Source organism: Thunnus albacares, chromosome 7 (assembly GCF_914725855.1).
Source record: "Thunnus albacares chromosome 7, fThuAlb1.1, whole genome shotgun sequence".
Lineage (NCBI taxonomy): Eukaryota > Metazoa > Chordata > Actinopteri > Scombriformes > Scombridae > Thunnus > Thunnus albacares.
The window spans coordinates 1,051,684-1,064,899 of record NC_058112.1 but is presented as its reverse complement, the minus strand read 5'-3'; the positions used below and the strand labels follow the sequence as shown (position 1 = coordinate 1,064,899).

The window sequence follows — 13,216 nt, the reverse complement described above, 5'->3', positions numbered from 1 at the left end:
TGATTCTGATGGACAAAACTATTCAACTCACCTTTATTTGTGATTAAGAGATGTATGTTTGTTGGATTGATTGCTTCACTTTCTTATGCTTTTTTGTACTACAGTAAGTTATCATGTTGTTTTTGTCTCAGCGTTAGTCATTAGCAAGTCTTATTGCTTATTATAGTATGGATGTTATGTGCATTACATAAATACATTTGACATGGTTTGGTTTGACCTGGCTCTGACCTGGTGTGTGTCTCTCTGTGGACGTTTCTGTCTCTGAGTGAGACTCAGAAGAAGAATTGGACGACTCACTCCTCGCAGTACTCTTCCTCCTGTCCCTCCTGGATGAGTGAGGAGGCAAACTGCTGAGCAGCACAGTGTCCTCATCTGATGAGGATGATGATGATGTCGAACTGTCCTCTGGCTCTGAACTCAAATTCAGTTCCTGGGAGACAAAGACATTACCTTACAGTCACATGATTTGCTCAAAGGCCAAAATGTCTTCAACGTATGCCAAAAAACCAGTTTCACACTTCACGCTTCATTTAGTCGATTTTGGACAAATATTTGAATAATAATAACAGATGTTTCATCATGTCATAAGAGGCAACACGTAAACCAACCTTCATCCCTACAGACATCAGCTCCACACACAGAACACAAAATACTAAACGGCATGTATTTGTTGGATAAGTTATAAGAAATTAATCATTCTTATATATTTATTTTTTCTTGTCTTAGTGAGATTTTTGCCGGGAAAGAATTAGAGAACTACACATAGAAAGTGTTTATGGATTGTATCTAAATAATAAAAGCTAATTCACTGGCAATTCTGGTGTAGTGTTTGGTTCACTGTCATGTGTTCTATAAAAACTGTGGTTAAAAAGTAGCTGTAAAATAAACCAGAATTAAAGCTGGAGTGTGGGACTTCTGTCTCCCCCTTCTGGCAGTGAAAGTAATTACAAAAACACTGTCAACATCTGTCTATGTCACAGGCTCTGCCATAGCCTACTCTGTTGCGGCTGTAAAACGATGGATAGATTGTTTTGAGCGTCACCACCAAAGCATACTGCACATGCTCTGCCCATAGAGCAGCATGTGCTACAATAAATAGAGACATTTCTAAATTAGTGCATGTGTCTTTTAATGGAAATTAAAATATGACTCTACTAGTGCACAAAGATAATATAACTAAAACAAGAGTAGCAGCTTTAATGACTGTTTATATACAGTCTATGTAGCTGATATCTGACTTTCACTCTCTAAAGATAACAAGGCAACACAGTGGGCTTGTCTACAGCCTGCGTGATCATCTGTTCTCTGTTGGACTGTTGTTGTGACGGCAGATTCACAAATCTCAGCAACTAACTTGGAGAGTAAAATGTTATCAAAACTGACAGGAACGATGGCCAAAGCTTCAAAAATAAGACCCAGGTGGGAAAAAAAGAAACATTTTTCCTTCAATGAGCTGCGAACCTGTCTAAAGGTGTTGTCTTAGAGTCCTGTGTTTATAGGCTTTTACCATTGTGGAATAAAGAGTTTGTTTAAGTTTTACATTTTCCTGTTTGAAAAAAATCCTAACTTAATCAGAAAACACTCTGAGGGAAGTGAAAACATGCAGCACTTTTTAAAAGGGAAAGCTTCTGTCTTCAAACTAATAACACAGAGTAGTGCACACTGGCAGTGTCTTTCAAAGACAAACTCTTAGAGGACAGAGGAGGACAATATTATATTGCTTTATAGTTTTTTATTGGCATTGGAGAATTATGCCATATATTTTAATGTACACATTCTGCAGGTACTGCAGATGTTTCAGGACTGTATCAGGGGTGTGGAGGAGACAGTGGCATGGTCTCAGCTGAGTCCATTCTTCTTCTGATGAAAAAAATAACTTAAATAAAATAATAAATAAATAAATAACCTTAATAAAAAAAAAACTTTAATACCTACATTTCATTATTACAGCAAGTTTGTGCAGTAAAGAGTGGTTTGCTGAATCTGACTTGAAACATTTGCATGAACAAACCTGATGGGAAAAAAAGAAAGGTTTAGGATATGAATGCAACGTCAAAACTAAACTATTGTGTATGCTGCATTATTATTTACTGCTTTTTATTTACCTTGCCATCTCCTGCAGGGATCATGTTGTCCTATTATCAGAAAATGTGTCTCCTGAGAGGTATGTTTTTGGCTTTATTGCAGCCTCTGTTATTTTACAGCACAATTCATTATCTGTGCTTTGGTTTCCAGCCAGGGGCACAAACATGTTTCACTCATGACAGAAACAATATCAGTTGTCAGCTAAATGAACTGCAGCAAATTTAGGTTTCTGCAAAACACTGATAGGTTTAATTTTCATCATGCATTAAGATATAAACTAACAAGTCTTCTCTGTGGGAGAAGATCACATGGTGTGTTTGATTAAGGGAACATGCCTCCTGCTATAATATTCAGTCACTGTATAACAGAGAACATCTCAAGATAAAAACCTTTCATCTGAGCTGCTTTAATCCTCATAATATATTCTAACATATTAGCATGAACATGCTACCTATTAGTCAAATATTCGCATATTTATCATGAGTCAAGTCAGATGGTATCCTGTGTTTTATGACATGAAACATTATCATGAACTGAGATACTCATTCATTATCTCCCATCTATCTCTGACAAAGTCTATTTCTGTCTCTATTTCTCAGACCCAACCTCCTCTCCTTCCTTTCTCTGTAACACACATGATTTTTTTTCTCATATTCAGGGCTGATATTTGGAGAAATCAAGACAGGCCTGTCACAATATGTCTACAGTACACCTTCAGTGTGTTTATTCATGTATTTATTCACACCAATAAAATGCATTCACTGTAGAAAAACATGGCCACCTGTGATGTCGCCTACACATTCCTGAATCTTTGATTAACCACATACCACTGTCTTTGTCAGTTATTGGAACCAGAAAATACAAATTATGAAAAATGGGTACAAAGCCTGGGTGAGACTGGGATGCAGCAATCATGTTGCAACTACAGCTCACATTAGGCTTAGTCATGTGTCAGTCATGCAGACACACCTGAAGCCATATTTTCTTTAAGCCCTATTCAATGAACAACGATTCTGAAACTCACCAAAAAGACAAATGAAATGAATGACTTACTCCATAATAACTCTTGGTAAACTGTGATAAACTGCAACATAAGCAGAGCTGTTACTTCATGCAGCCGTCTTAATGAGGTATCAAATACTTACACCTTTCTCTATGGTGGCCCCTAACAAAGCAGATACAAGGGCGAAAGAGCAAACATTAAGGGAAACACAATCCAAATAAAGAAATGCTACAAAAACCAAAACACATACAAAAAGGGAAAACACATACATCAAGAAAAATACTACAAGGCGTCTACTGGGCGTGTTCTGGACTGCTAGAGGGAGTGATGGGATCAATTTGAATAAGCAGCAGCAAGTATAAAGATGCTGTTGTCATGTTGTGTGTTAAGGATTCACTGCAACAAGTCTGCTAAAACAACTTCCTGTGTCTAAACGACAGCAACCTTTCAACATAAGATCACACTGCATTAAATCAGACACCACCACATCTCCCTTTCTTTGACAACATGCAATTGACATAAATATTCATTTCTCATGCAGATGCAAAAAATGTTTTTGACTGAATTTTTGTCTACTGGTGTCCAGGTTGTGCGGTGAAGCTGAACAGCGACAAGTGCTGAGGTGTGAAGTCACCTAGGGGGGTCCGGTGGCATGTTCCACTGCAAAAAAATTTTAAATGGTGCAATTTGATGCATTCTGGTCATGATTTTTATCCCTGGCAAAGGCAATAGTTTGTGCATGAAAGGTATAAAATAAACCATTTTACCTTCAAAAAGTATGCTATTTCTCTCCTTACTGAACTTACTGAGTCTTATTTCTCTCATACTGAACAAAAAAGTTGTAGGCCTACTTATTTTAACTATTCAACTATATTTTAGAATAAAAATAATTCAGCTATCTGTACTTGTTATCTTCATCAACTTTAAAGACAACCAGAATCTACATCAGTCTGTTAAAGAAAAAACTTGTCACTTTCATATTAACATATGTTATATTGATTGTTGCTATGCACACTGACTCTTATTCCGACTGCACACTACAATCACTATCACTACTCTTATCAGTTCAATTTGATTAATAAATAATTGCTTTTTAAAAAATATATCATTTTAAAAAAGAATTTATTTATATTTTAAATATAACTAAATGTTTCTAGCGCACCAACAGTAATGTTTACAACAGCAAAGTCACTATATACACTCAATAATGTAAATAATTAAAATGTCAATAACATAAATAATATTTCTGACATCAAAATACTGAGTAAAGTTTAGAGAGAATGAAGAACATTGATCATTGATCCTGGCAGACAGAGGAGGGGCTGGTCTGTCTCAGCCACTAGGTCAGTTTACAAGAATCTGCCAAATTTTAAGACAAACTAAGATAAACAGTTAGACAGCTTTTGTTTTAGCTTGTTCATAAGAATTCGCTATTAGCCGAGCTAGCGCGCTGTTGTGTAAAACATAGCGGTGATGGATGAGAGACTGCAGCCAGAGCAGATTGAATTATTTTTTGTACTTTTGTACATGTTTATGCTTGTTGAACAGGTGTATTGATAAAGTATTGGCTTTTTACTTGCAAAGGTTTTATTGCACTTTCAGTAACAGGCGTTGCTCCGTGTGTGTGTGTGTGTGTGTGTATGGAGGAGCTCAGCTCCAACACAGAGAGCAGAGGAGAGACTGCAATGTGTTAATAAATTACAAAAACACATTACAAAGTACTGATAAAAGAACTGGTAAAGTTGGAGCTTATCAATACTACAGTCTTTAATAATTCAGCCCTGGGGTCCGTTTAATACTGAGTTTCAGTATCCATCCCTACAGGGAAGTAAGTGCACATTAAATAAACTTGCCATACCTTTGATTATTTTGGAGAAAACAGACATATAAATCAATGCATATACAACTGTGGGGAGCTGGAACAAGCATTAATGTCTGGAACAACAGCATCTCTTTCCCTTGCTGTTTAATCATATACAAAGTGAAAAATGGAAATGCCGTTGCAGAGTAAAATCTTTTTTGCATTAGCAGTAAAAATAAACAGACTTCGACTGAACAAATAATTCACTTTTGACGGAAATCTGTCTGTAGACGGAGGTCTTGCACCAATGATCTGTCTCAAAAAACATGTTAAACTCAACATAAAGCATTCCTAGACATTTCATCTTCAACATTACTTAACCTCACAGATAGAACACAGATAGATTCTTTTTTTTTTAATTCTACTATAGTTCCCCTACACACAAGTCCAGTCTTTTAGACGTAATTAAAACTCTGCCAAACCTAGTCCTGATGGGGACATGTGAAAAGCTTTTTGAAGTCTGTAGTGTTGGAGACTCGTGAAAATCTGGAGTAAGCAATGGCATCTCGTCTTGCTGAGCTGGTGTGCAGGGTGTCTCTGTATGAGATGTAGTCTCTGACAATGGTTGGCATCTGTTTCGCCTGATGGAAACTTTTGGACTGTCCACAAAATATAAACAAGGTGTGGAGTGAGTTGACACCACTGTGCCTGGAGTCTTAGCATCTGTGACCCACACTGGCTGTCCTGGTGTCCTTTAACCACCTCTCCCTTTCTTGAATGGCAACAACGGCTCTGTCAGAAAGGTCTGGTGTGAGCAGCAAGGGATGCTAGGGTATTGGCGTTCGTAGTCTCCGTCCCATAAGAAGTTGAGCAGCCATTAGACAATGGTGTAGCTCTATAGGCTAACACAGCAAAGTATGGATTCTGAGCTTTCTTTAACAGCTGTTTCACAGTCTGGATGTGGCGCTGTGCCTCTCCAATGCTTTGAGCAAACCTGGGGCTACTGGTGATGTTTTTGAACCCATAAGCTGCTGCAAAGTCCACAATGCAAAGTTGATTTGAAAACTGTGGTCCATTATCACTGTAGAAAAGTTTGGGGATGCCGTGAGAAGATGGATTGGCGATGCACTATCACATCGTCTTGTCAGAGTTAGTTTTGCAATCTCCACAAATCTAGAGTAGTAGTCCACTATTTGTAGGTAGTTGCTGTTGTTCTGCCACAATCTCTCTGAAAGCTCACTAGATATTAGTGACTCCACAGGATTAGTACACTCTTTGATGCATGTTTTGCAGTTTCTCACTAGTTCATTTAATTGGCTACCCAGGCCAGGCCACCATACTTTTTCCCTGGCTTATGCTCTGCAACTTGTCATCCCTTGATGTCCCTCATGTAATGCATCTAGGACAGCACATAGCTGTAGGAATGATTAGCCAAGAGCCTCTGAGCAGAAATCCATCATGCACAGTGAGTACAGGTCTTTCTGGCTAGTAGGCTTTCACTGGCCCAGTGAGTTGGCTATGGTCAGGCCAACCTCTTAAGCTAATTGAGGTGACCTCTGCACAACAATGACATCTTTGAGCTGTTTCTCTGTCGTGTGAGGTATGTTGAACTGGCAGGTAGGCTGTTTACTATCTCATCTACATCATAGACTGGAATAAATAATGGACATAGCCACCCTGATACCACCCGTTGGTTTTTGGACTCCCGTTCTGAAGACTTGAGTTTGCATTTTGACCGTCGCAATCTTAGATTTTTGGAGCCAGAAGTGACCATATTTGAACGACAGTGTGAAGATGACCCTAACGCTAGCTGCTAGCTGCTAGCTGCTAGCTGCTAGCTGGCATTCTCCTACCGGCCCAAGCACATCAGGTGCAAAGCAATTCGTTTTGTAACATTTTTCTAGTTGCATGTGTTTTCCCTTTTGTATCTGTTTTGGTATTTGTTGCATTGTTGTGTGTGCTTTTTATTTAGGAGCCACTGAATTTTTCACACGCACTCACTATTCATTTAGTCATTTTTACTGATATAATGTGAGAGCTCTACTCAATACTTTAACAATGAATCAATTGGTTATGTGAAATGTAGCAACAGTCTACAGAGTGTAGCAACTCTGTGAGGATGTATGAGGCACAGCTGTGCTTTATATATGCAGATATGTCTAAGTGCACAATTATGTATATATTATATGTCTGCTGAATGTGTGAACACGTTCTCATCCCAGGTTGTCAAATACCAACGTTTTGTCATGCCCCTCTGGCCCCTCTCATGCAGGTGCACAAGGCACCCTTTGGTGTCTGTGTAGCAACGCACCAGGCTTTCAACTAAATCCAATGCAGACCCATCTGTGGCCATACTACATGCTCAGAGCAACTGGTGTGGTCTGGTTAGGTTTAGGCACCAAAAACACGGAAAGCTTAAGGGAAAGATTGTGGCTTGGGTTAACATGATCACTTGAAACATCGTCATGGCAACATGAACACTTGACCTCTCTCTGGCCTTGTTTAGTGCTGCAATGCTGCAATAACTTTACTAACCTTGTTCTACTTAGGCAAGCTCTACAACTTTACACTGACAGATCCTGAGTAATACCCAACAAAGTCATTAGAAAAATGACTATTGTGTACCTGTCAAGTTAACATGACTGAAATCCGTAAGGTCAGTGATTGAAATCCGTGAGCAACCCCCACCGCCTACACACACACAAAAAAAGACAACATGTGCAAATATGGGCACCTGGTTATGTTTAAAAATGGTGGAGCAAATTTGGACAGATACATAATTGGCAGGCGGTCTGGGTGTCCTCCCCCAGAAAAAAAAATGTAATTTCAAACAAATTTCCTGCATTTCTACACCACTTAACCTCTTGGATTAAATCAAGAAACAGCCACCTGCACTAGTGTGGTGTGAGAACGTCTCACCGTCAAAACGTTGGCAGCTCTGTGTTACAGCAGGGGCCCATCAGAATGTCTACATTTGTCCAGAGGTTTGTCAGAAGGACAAGATTCTCACTCGTCTCTGTCTATAATTAGTCATTTCTACCTCTAATCATCAATAATTCATCATAATTGATAAGTTTGATGGGCACATAAGCATGGGGGTTTCTGTGGTTATTTGACATTGCCTTGAGAATATGCAACATCATTCCAATAGAGACAGCAGGTGGAACAGATACCTGCCGCCTTCAGATGGCTTTACAGAGTCACCAGGGTAAAGAAAGGCCTTCAGTATAGGATGCTAGGTATTGTGGATGACAGATGCTGGTAAGAATCACCCGTTAATCTTTACTCTGTCTCGCTGACATTAATACCAAAACCAGAAAAAAAATAGTGGAAAGTGACCACAATACTTTGTAACATAAGTGCACTGAGCTTTCGACATCATGGTCCACACCCCGCGCAAACGCCATAATAGGGCTCTTTATGTTGAGTACAAAGAAAAAAGGTCTCATTCACAAATGATTTTTTTCTCTTAAAGTCTCCCTCCACTCAAAAATGTGTTTTTCTTCTTGTTCCTTCAGTTGAATGTTTGAGCTTCTCTGTGCAGAATGATGTAAATGCACTTTGTTGTTTTCACATTCAAGAAGAAGAAGGGTTCAAGGTGTGCACCTAAGTGCAACATTTGTGACATCACAACTAGTTTAGAGCCAATCATGGTCCAGTATGCAACTTACACAAGTGTGATGTTAAAACTTGAAGCCTCCAGTGCACATACACTGGGAGTGGACTTAACACTGAAGTAGGAGACATCTTGTGTTCAGCAGTTGAAGTCTTGAAATATTGAATATTGAAATATTTACATATTGAAAATTCTGTATTTTTCAATGACGGAGGAGAAAGATCATGATGAATCTGACAGAGGTTGAATTAGGTTCAATGAGCCCATGCAGAAAATGACACAGTGAATATCCAAACACACACACACACAGACATGTAAGTACTGTACCTTGAAGTCATGTGAGAGTTCAGGACAGAGGCAGCTGTATGGTGGCAGCAGCTCTTTAGGTCTGTCTGGATCAGGACGAAGACGAATTTTGTTTAGGTCACTCTCCAAGTCATCATCCTGGACAGAGAAACACAAACACACTCCTATAAAAAGTGTGATGATTGTAGGCCAGTCAGGGGAACCAGGGAACCAGGCTAGGTAGAGTTTACTGAATGTTTCTTTAAACTGGGTGATTTGAGTTGGAATTTATCATTTCTCTTTCTTGCTCCACTCTCCTCAATCACTCACTCTTTTCAGTGTACTCCCTTTTACTAAATCTATCTCATCATCCCCCTCTCATTTCTTTTTCCATGTCCTCCTCTTTTCTTCTCACCCATCATTCTTTTCACCTTCTAATCACCTCACTACATTTATCTCACTGTAAATAATAGCGAGTTTAGGGAATGACTTAGTCTTGTTTTCAGGCTCAATCAAGCTGTCTCCATCTCATTTTAAACAAACAAGTGTAAAAACACTGAGTTACCCTGTGTAATGACTTCCTCTTCTAGCGAGGCTGCTTTCCCAGTGTGAAAGTATAAATTATGTTCAGCAAATGGAACATGACTGTGACTGAAACATCTTCTAGATCAGGGATCCTCAGGTATTTTCTGTCACACCCCCCTTTGGAAGCCAAAACAAAATGAATGCTCGCTGGTGTAAACTAATTTAATTTAATAAAACATAAACTAACACAGCCAGCAAAGTTGAACAGTATTGGAAGAATATTTTCTAGAATATGAAGTAAATTGCAAGTTCTTCATGAGATTCTGTGCAAGTTCCATTTTGCCCAGTTTTACTCACATTAGACACAAAGCTCTCCTGCTATATTGACAGTGATCTCAAGAGCAAGAGACATCTTTTTATTTTGTCTGACTTGTTTGATCAATAACTATCAGCTGTTGTTTCTTTACTGTCTGAGCTCTGTCCATCGTGTACATCACATGTTGATTTGCTGTCACAATACATCTCTCTCTTGATAGGCTTGAAGCATCAGAGCACTTTTATTATTCCTTCATAAATTAGATCCATTGAAGATGTGCTCAACACTTGACCCCCAGCTCATGTGCACCTCCTGCAGTGGCCCTTCACCCACCCCCAAGTTTAACCACGGTTTTAGTGAGTGTTTTAATTTGCTCTTATTTGTCTGCACTCACTTTCAAACCATGTGACAAGAAGAATTCGAAGCAGGATGGCTTTAGTGACCTTTTAAGTGGCTGTACAGACAAGGTGTCACCTGCTTTGTCATAATTTAATTATGTGCTGTGTAGCTTATGCAGTAGGTAGAATACTTAGATTTACTAACTCTTCTTTACTAGCAAATACTTGGGGCCCTATATTTGTGAACCCAGCAGCACGGCGCAGATTGCAGTCAAGTGCACCCTGCACAGCACGCCAGGGGTGTGCCCAGCACACTTTTGCTATTTTTGTGGCCAGGTGCGCCGGGCATACATGTGGCACACTTACATATGGGGTGGGATCAGAAAGAATACATTATCATACATTAAATGTGGGCATGTTGGAGGCTGTGACAATCATGTCACATTCGCTAAACACAGGGCTTACCTCATCATGACACACTGACAGTTTGAGAGTCCTGTGGAGTTTACCTCAGAGGAAGCTTATTATTGGCTGGGATGTGAAAGGTGCAGTGTTTAGAATTTAGTGGCATCTAGCAGGACAGAGTTGGCAGAAATAGAATATAATATTCATAAGTATGTTTTAATTAGTTTAATTAGTTATTAGAGAATAATGTATATATAATATATAAAGAAGAATTGTGTTTTCGTTACCTAAGAATGAGTCCTTCATATCTACATAGGGAGCGGGTCCTCTTCCAGTAGTGCCTGCCGTGCTGCACCACCATGTTTCTACAGTAGCCCAGAATGAACAAACCAAACACTGGCTCTGAGAGAGCATTTTTCGTGAGTTTCACAGCCGTCGTAGGTTCTCCTACATGTTTGGAAGGGGAGGGTGAGGGGATGGGTATCCAGTTGGTTGCAGTCTGCAACCTCACTGCTAGATGCCACTAAATCCTACACACTGGTCCTTTAACAGTTTCAAATATGAATACAGCAGCTCAAATATGTCACCAAGAGCAGTGGATGAGTCTTGAATTAATTTTTTTGGAGACATTGATGATCCAGTAATCACCATGTTTTCTGTGTGTAATAGCTTGTGATTTTACTTATCATCACAATGAACCATACAATAACCAACTGAAGTTAAATACCTCTTTAGTGCCATATGTAAAATGACAGTAGAATTTAAAATGTGGTCTAGTATTTTGCATGTTATATTTTATTTGACTGTTTTACATGCAAAAATAACTGCTGACAGTTTGGTAAGGAAATAGTTGTTTGTTTAATCTTCATTTTGTGACACACATGATCCTGGTGCAGTTGAGGAAATAATGCCAGTTCACCACTACACTTTGCGTCCTACACCAGCATATAATTAGGGCCCTTGGGATTAGATTTACTTTTTTAGCTTTTATGTTTTTTTCCAGCCACAGATGTGAGGCATTCTGTCCCAAATACAAGGGTGCGTATTTATCAAACAGGTGCACCATGGAGAGGTCTTCACAGGTCGACTCGACTCATGAGTCTGGGGTGTGTGTATCAATATGTCTAATACCCAAGTGGATAAGAGTGTACTCGTTATTAGCTTTGATCATCATGTCTCATAAGAGCACTATAGTTCCTTAAAGTCCCCCTCCACTCAAAAATGTGTTTTTCTTCTTGTTCCTTCACTATGATGTTGTTCTCCTCTCTGTGAATTCATCTGCTGAAGAAGGGAAGTTGTTCTGTGCTCACTTTAAGGAGAAATTTAACAGCAAGCTTAAAAGCAGTGTGTCTCTGCCCTCGCAGCTTGAAAGTTTCAAACCTGTTTCACCTCTGACCAAAGCAATAGATGGGTGTGGTTGGGTGTGGTAAGTAGTGTCCTGGAGTACACCTGTACATCACAGCAGCAAGGTGAGAAGTCAAACCACTGGAGCTCAGCAAAGACAAGATTTAAGGGGGTGTGAAGTTACTCTTTAAATCTGGGTTTAAGACGTGTACCTACGAGCATGATTAGTGACATCACAACTAATTTGGAACCAATCATGGCCCAGTATGCAACTTGTGCAATATAGAAACTTGAAGTCTCCAGTGGACATACACTGAAAATGGACTTCACAGTGAAGTGGGAAACATCTTGTGTCCAGCATGAAAACTTTAGAAACTAAAAATACTTGTATATTCATAGATTCTGTATATTCATAGAGAAAACTGCTGGCTATAATCCCTACTATGAAAAGACCGGTAAGAGAAAAATAAAAATATCAAGCCAAACCCAAATCTCTGATCTGTCAGAGACCAAAATAGAAAAGCTGCTATTTGATTTTTGTTGGGAGCTGAGACAATGAAAGCATTTGGACAAATAGTTTATATGTTACTGATTCACCAAGATGTTGGAACATTAATGGAACTTTTTTCTGACAAGCTTTATCTGTGGGTGTCGTGGGTGGCACTTAGCACTATTGCTGGAATAGCTATTGTCAGTCCCCTGTTGAAAACAAAGAACATCTGTCTTTTCCTGTCTGCCACTTACTGCCACACTGGGAATGCAGCATTAGTCAGTGACTGAATCACTGTGTGCTATAAACAAATTATTCTCTCCAAATTACGTCTGTCCTCCACTGAGTAGTGTCTGCCTGATCAAAAGAAAGAAAAACAAAGATGCTTTCACAAATGCATTTTACTCCATAAATAATCTGGAAATGTTACATGTTGGCACCATGTTTTTGTAAAAGTCACTCTGAAGGTCTACTTAGGACCTGGTAATCTAATCCCCTTTCACACATGCAGTCTATCCCTGAAATGTTCAGGAACATTTCCTGCATGGGGTCATGTGTGAATGGGAGCAGGCATCGATATTCAGGGAAATCTGTACTGCCAATTTCCCACCTCAAGACCTAGCAACATTTCAGGCGAGTAGTACTGGCTTATAAAGATGCTTTACTAAGTGAGCTACTGATTTGTGGAAGGTACAACCTCACAAATAATGATCAGTGATTACCATAACCACTGACTGGGCCTGGTTTTAATATGCTGAAAGATATGTTAAACATTGTTTTGACTGAATTCAGACCAACAAATACAGTAGAGTTCAACTGCTCTCTCTCTCTCTCTAAAAATTTCCCTCCCTTCCATTTCCATGTAAGATTTCCATCCATTGCTTTCCATCTGTCTCTCATGTGCCTTACTCTCTGCTCCACTTCTCCCATCATTCCAGTTTCCATTTTTCCTCTTCTTATCTCTCCCACCTCAGCTTTTGTAGTGTCTGTCACTCTCTCCCTAGCCTC

The 13,216-nt window shown here is 39.3% G+C and overlaps 1 protein-coding gene across 1 annotated transcript in view; it reads right to left on the bottom strand.

Moving 5' to 3' along the window:
* Positions 1-13,216, bottom strand: part of LOC122986390 (cytosolic carboxypeptidase 4) — a 200,941-nt gene that overhangs the window by 92,624 nt on the left and 95,101 nt on the right. Inside the window, exons 11-12 of the mRNA XM_044357626.1 lie at positions 8,833-8,949; positions 229-430 (exon numbers count right to left, since the gene is read on the bottom strand). Coding sequence (XP_044213561.1) covers positions 229-430; positions 8,833-8,949 — 319 coding nt within the window. The remainder of the gene's footprint in view (positions 1-228; positions 431-8,832; positions 8,950-13,216) is intronic.